Genomic DNA, 6,334 nt, shown 5'->3' with positions numbered 1-6,334 from the left:
CCAATGTTTTAGCTGTGTCTGAGGATGCCGATAAACATTTCCTTCAAGATAACTCAAAAACCATTCTTTGTAATTATCGCTTCTAAAAAACAAACAATTGCTATCATAAAAAAAAAAATCATTAAAAACTTGTTTTAACAGTGTTACAAGAAGCAAACCATGTCACATAAATCATTCAATATCTCAAATTTCTTCGCCCAGTATTTTGTAGATTTTTGGTAAAAATGACATTTTGAAAACATATTTAAAATGTTATCTTAAATATTGAACTATAGTAAAATAAAAATGAAACACTCAGGCACTCGGCTGATCCACTGGCGGCTGGGCCTCAGGTGTGGGAGTAGTTGCTGGGCGCATGTGAACTTGCTGGATACATTTGCGGATTTTGGACAAGAGATGGGAAACAGGTTCCTTATCAGTATTCTCCTTTTCTGGTGTCTCTTCACAGGTTGCCTGAAAGAAAAAGTTGGTCAAGTGTCACTCTAAATTCTGCATTTGCTTTAACCATCTAAAAACAAAGTGGGGGGGGTTCACAGATTTGGTCTTCTCATTTTGCAAATGTGATGTCAGAGGGAATTCTTACACGAGTGCCCATGATGTAAGCCTTCAAGTTCCTCAAAAGGACTTCATCCCCCTGCCTGTGTTTCTCACGTTTATTCAGGATCTCAAACGATTTACAGAAGAACTTATCCTGTAAGGAACATAAGCAGGAATACATTAGGACTTCAAAATAAACAAGGCAAACACTTATATTCAATGAATCAACATGGCCATTGCAATCTGTCTCTGTAAGCTACAGTTTGTGCTAATGACCAATTGCATACGTTTTGTTTACCGTCAAAGTACTTCAACTATAAGCAACCAAACTCTTCTTACATTGCATTTTTCAGCCAGACCGGTCAAGTCCTCCACCCAGGTCTTCTTCAGAACATACAATACAAAAAGTTAATTTAATATTTCAGGAACAAATCATTTGTTGCAAAAAAAGTCACAAGCAAGTAAACGGTTATAAAATGAGATCTTACCTCTGTGTTATTCCAGTTACCTACTATATTAAGGATGACCTTTAGGTTATCTAGAGGCTGATGAGTAGGCTTGGCAACAGTTGGGCCGAGCATCAGTGTCGCGGCGGACAGAAACATCATCACCATCATCTTCATCATCATTATAGCTAGTTGGCTGTCGACCTCTGGTTGAAGTTACTTCAAGTTTTCTTTGACTAGATCACTCAAATGTCAGCTGACGCTTGTTCTGAATACTTGGCTGAGAACGAAAGATTTATACTTGCTTGGCCCCCGCCTTCGCAACGTTTTCCCCCTCATTAGAAAAAACAAACTGCAATGAGTCTGCAGTGTATGTGAGATAAGATCTTTTGATTAAACTGTGGTTTGTGACAAACTTCACCAAAAAGGAGAAACGATTCTCTGAAGCTAATCTATACCTTTCAACAACCGTTCAAGAGATAAATCGTAAATAGCAAACCATTCCAAGATTTAATGACAGAACGTAATGAGAGGAAAACAGGAAAACATAACTGTGAACTTTCCAAATGTTTAAGCAGAACAGATACATGGACAGCAGATGGCTACAGGAAACGTTTTAAAGACACAATGCCAAGACCATGCAAACGTCATGATGCTTAACACGGAAGCTGTTCCTGCTTTAGATTAGAATCAGAACTTTGGTCTTTTAGTTCGTACTTTATCTGGTAGTTTCTTACTGGAATGGAGGATTTAATAAAGCATTACGTAAAGCATATTTTCTGTTATGAAACAGTGACGTTTGAAATCAACACAATATTTTGAATCATGGATATTTGCCAGTGTCTTCGGCGGGTTAAGATCATTTAACTCGTTCCCTTTTTTCAACTAAATCAACGCTGAATTTGCCAAAACTGAAATGAAAACACGGAGATCGAGGTTTACTGTGCATTTCCAAGGAAGTGTAGAGTCTTTGGTCTGCTCAGTTGAGATAGGTAGAGAGGGAGGTGATGCTGCACTTTGTGATCTCAGAGTTCTGGTCCTGGTTCTTACGGATGCGGTAGAAGTGCTCGATGTAGCTGGAGCGGCCCAGCAGCTCCACAAAGTCCTCGTCGTGGGTGATGATGAGCAGCTGGAAGTTACGCTGGCGAGAGCGACTCTTAATGATCCTGAGGAGAGCGAGCGAGAAGGGTACATCAACTCACAGTTCACACAGTAGCAGGACAAACCAAATCAAAGCTAACTTTTTTAATTGTGTTCATGCAGAGCTTAGTGATTAAGCATTATCAGCAATTTGATGAATGATTTTGATATTTGTTTTAGTTTACTAGGTTAGTCTACTGATTGTTTTCTGTCCCTTCTAAATGCTAGAAGGATAATTAAAGGATTTAAACATTTCTGAAGCAAAAAAAGGCTGGAGGCTTGATAATTCGAGCTGGCATGATGTGCCGTCACTGTGGGCATTTTCTTTTTTTTAGTTCTATCCTTGTTAGGTCCTTAATGAGCTAAAGACCTATTCTTTAACCTTGGGAGTGATTATATTTAGGTGGATCCACACATTAAAGTGGACCTATCATGCTATATTTGAATAATATAGTGTAGGACCATACCTATATAAGGCATATTTATACTTTTTATTTTTCAAAATACCAAACAGATCATGCATTTTAGCCATTCCTCATTTCGCTCAATTTAACACTGTCTTTGCAAGGGCTGATTCTGTGAGAACAGCACCACCTACAGGCCTGGCATATGTACTACAGCGTCTCCAGCGTCTATCATGCAAAAGTGCATTTTGAATGATAGGTCACCTTTAAGGCAAGGCAAGTTTCTATAGCACTTTTCAAACCAAGGCAATTCAAAGTGCTTTATAAAAATGAAAGACATTGAGAGCATAACACACATTATAAACATTAAAAAGCAAAGTAGTACTAGGATGGGTTAAATGCAGAGAACAGATTTCACTGTGTGAGCTGTGTGCTCTGCATGTGTGACCATTAAAGCGGGTTTCATCCCTCCAATTCTATCTATATTTTAAACATGAATAACACAGGTACATGAATAAAAGTTACAGTGTAAGATGTGAATAGTTCAATTAAAAGCAGCGGCAAAAAGAAAAGTCTTCAGCCTGGATTTAAAAGCAGTCAGAGTTGCAGCAGACCTGCAGGTTTCTGGGAGTTTGTTCCAGATATTTGGTAATATCCCTGACCAAATCTCACATTCCTCTACCCCTAGTCTTCCCGTGAAATGAGTTATTTTGACACTTTTCTAACCTTTTGATATTCCTTTCATCCTTCTCTTTCATCCATTTGCATCCCCAGACAACACATTTTCCCCCGTTTTATTTTGACCTTTAAGCCACTTTTCTTTTCAATTCCCACAATTAGGATATTTAAACCTGGATTATTTTAGAGGACACTCTTGGCATAACTCAAAAGTCTTAAAGGGGACCCATCATGCAAAATGCACTTTTGTACGTCTTTTATACATGAATATGTGTCCCCGGTGTTCCAGGGAACTCACCAAGTGTCAGAAAACACAACCCTCTCTATTTTTCTCCATACCCAAATCTCTTAAAAAGGGACTGCAACGGATCTGATACAGACTGATCCAGATTTGAACACTTCTATGACGTCACAGAAGTGGCGCTACGGCTATTGGGCCAACTCCACCAATCAGGAGGAGACAGCCACGGACATTGCTGTTCGAAAGCGCTGGAGACGCTGTAGTACATATGCCAGGCCTGTAGATGGTGCTGTTCTCACAGAATCAGCCCATGCAAAGACAGTGTTAAATTGAGCGAAATGAGGAATGGCTAAAATGCATGATCTGTTTGGTATTTTGAAAAATAAAAAGTATAAATATGCCTTATATAGGTATATTATTCAAATATAGCATGATAGGTCCACTTTAAAGTTAAAACACAGTGTATCTGTGTGTGTGTCTGTGTGTGGGTGTATCTGTGTGTGTACTGACTCTACGAGGGCGTGTGCCAGAGACTCGATGTTGTCTCGGTCCAGGTTGGTGGTGGGCTCGTCCAGGGCCAGGATTCCACAGTTCAGACAGAAGGTCTCTGCCAGAGCGAGACGGATGATCAGGGACGCCAACACCTGGTCAAACAGCCACATTTAAGCATGTGGTAATATGTTGGAACACAAAAACAGCATGATACATTATGTTTTAATGTAATGTATGTGCTTATAGAGAACATTTATTGTGATACCTTCTGCCCGGCACTGCAGCGCCCCCTCATGTCCAGAGCGGTGTCTCCTTTCACCATGACCACTCTGTAGTTGTAAACCCTCCGCCGCACTCCAGCAGACGAGTTTTCGTCCACATCAGAGCGGATCTCCACGTACTCAATGTCTGGAGAGGGGGCAAGAGGAGGTGAGGAAACACTGAGGATACATCCACATCAGTATGTTTTTGTTGTTGCTGGCTTGGTTGTCTTTACTTGCCGCTGTTTAAGGTGTTAGTAAAGACAGATTATTTCTGTAACGGGGCTAAAATACTCTGCACGGAGATCATTGTCGTTTTAAAATGGCAAAAAAGTAAGTGTGGATGTAGCCTAACGGAGAGGAATTAGGGTGAATGATTTACATATAAATAAATACATAACAATCATAGAGTAGGATTGAAATGCACCTTGACCCCTGTAGGTGCTGCGCCAAAGGTCTCTGATGATCTTGTTGATCTCATCCATCTTCATGCTGTGGAATTTCATGATGGTTCTGAGGAAAACAAAAAGGAAACTAAGATAAAACCCTAAAGCAGATACGATATTTGACCTTCCCTAATTCAAGCTATCAAATAGATGTTGTTTTGTTGATTTGACAATCAAGGGACACAAACTCAAGACAGAAGCAGGCACATGTATGTGATTTATAAATACCAATGTCAAACAGTATAATATATTTTACTGTTCACATTGACAACCCCTGCTTTGCACACAATGGAGAAGATAAAAAGAATCAACTCCAACACATTTGTAAACCTTTACTATGTTATGATGATTTGGTGAACAAAATGATAGCGACAGCACTTTTTTAATTAAACCCAGTGATATTGAAACATGAGAAATACTGAATATAAGTAGATATAAAAGATTTGAAGGCAGGCAACTGGATGTTGCTTTCCGGCATACTAAGAATCATTTTGTCGTTAATCTAGTAATTTGACCCGAAACTCCTATGTGGTCTGAAAACACCGGTGAGGACATTATATCAACACCTTTTCTGAAGCCCATATATGGTGGGTGAATTGAAAAACCGTGAAGCAAGGAAGAAAAGAGAGAGGAAGTAGCGCAGTCCTTATCAATCCATGTGGCCCGGTGTATGCATACACTTATGCAGCAGAAGGAAGTCATTGGGCATGACTTCCTTCTGCAAGTGTATTTGACTCGCAACAAACAAAAGAAATGTTGTTTTGTAAGTCACAATAATAATCAGTGATTAATCATGAATAGTTTTTTATACTAGCACTTTCTTGCATTTTAGACGGATGTAAAACAAACAACTTGTGACATGACACACTGGTCTTTTACTTTACTTTGTCTTCGCAAAACAGGGCCGCTCTGCCGCTATCTCAATGCAAGCACTTTCTTTTACAGTGGTGAGCTTATCTGCCTTCTCTGAGGAAAAGACTTGTACATTTTATTAATTTCCGTTTTCTTTTTTTTATGTCTTAAGATTTTCAGACAAATCCCGAGTATTGACATGTTAACGTTGATGGCATGAAAAATAGTGACTTGGTCAAAATCAAATCATTTCTGTTATTTATACAGGGTATATGCAAGAATCCTGAAGTCAAATGTAATACCTTTTAAGACCCTTTCCATACATTTGAAGACCTCATCGCCACTTCGAGTTCTAACCGGTTTACTTTACCTCACATTTACTATATACAGTATTGATTGTAAGATAGCATAGCTAAACAGTTTGTGACAACTCCTTATCATAATTCAGATAGAACAAAGCACAAGAGAATGAATTGTGTGACCAACCCAATGCAAGGTTTATTAGAAAAAATTAGAAAGTAGTATTTGATCTAGGCATTGTTCCCAAGAAATAAAACAGACAGACTACTGAAGAGAGTCTGCACTGCAGCGGTGTGCGTCAGCGACGTGCAGTCAGGGGAGGCACATCGGGAGAGTCGGGACTTAAAGCATTTAGCATCCCCATAACGATGCTGTTTAACAACCGGCGTAAACGGACCTATCAAGCAGCAGTCAGTCAGTGAGCGATGTCCTGTTCAGATGACGTCAAATCCAATGGGATGCCATAAATAAACTACACAGAATCACACTACACACCTACGCAATGATTACATTCAGGGTTTCTCCCCAACATAGATGT

The 6,334-nt window shown here is 39.4% G+C and overlaps 1 protein-coding gene across 1 annotated transcript in view; it reads right to left on the bottom strand.

Moving 5' to 3' along the window:
* Positions 1-1,479: 1,479 nt before the first annotated feature.
* The window catches only part of rad50 (RAD50 homolog, double strand break repair protein), a 23,692-nt gene continuing 18,837 nt past the window's right edge, over positions 1,480-6,334 (bottom strand). The window contains exons 12-15 of the mRNA XM_010765953.1: positions 4,626-4,711; positions 4,204-4,346; positions 3,957-4,090; positions 1,480-2,149 (exon numbers count right to left, since the gene is read on the bottom strand). Of these exons, the coding sequence (XP_010764255.1) occupies positions 1,963-2,149; positions 3,957-4,090; positions 4,204-4,346; positions 4,626-4,711 (550 nt within the window). The 3' untranslated portion in view covers positions 1,480-1,962. The remainder of the gene's footprint in view (positions 2,150-3,956; positions 4,091-4,203; positions 4,347-4,625; positions 4,712-6,334) is intronic.

This window comes from Notothenia coriiceps, unplaced genomic scaffold (genome assembly GCF_000735185.1).
Source record: "Notothenia coriiceps isolate Sejong01 unplaced genomic scaffold, NC01 NC01_scaffold00002828, whole genome shotgun sequence".
Classification (NCBI taxonomy): domain Eukaryota; kingdom Metazoa; phylum Chordata; class Actinopteri; order Perciformes; family Nototheniidae; genus Notothenia; species Notothenia coriiceps.
The sequence above is the reverse complement of the archived record's forward strand: the minus strand, read 5'-3'. Positions and strand labels throughout refer to the sequence as shown.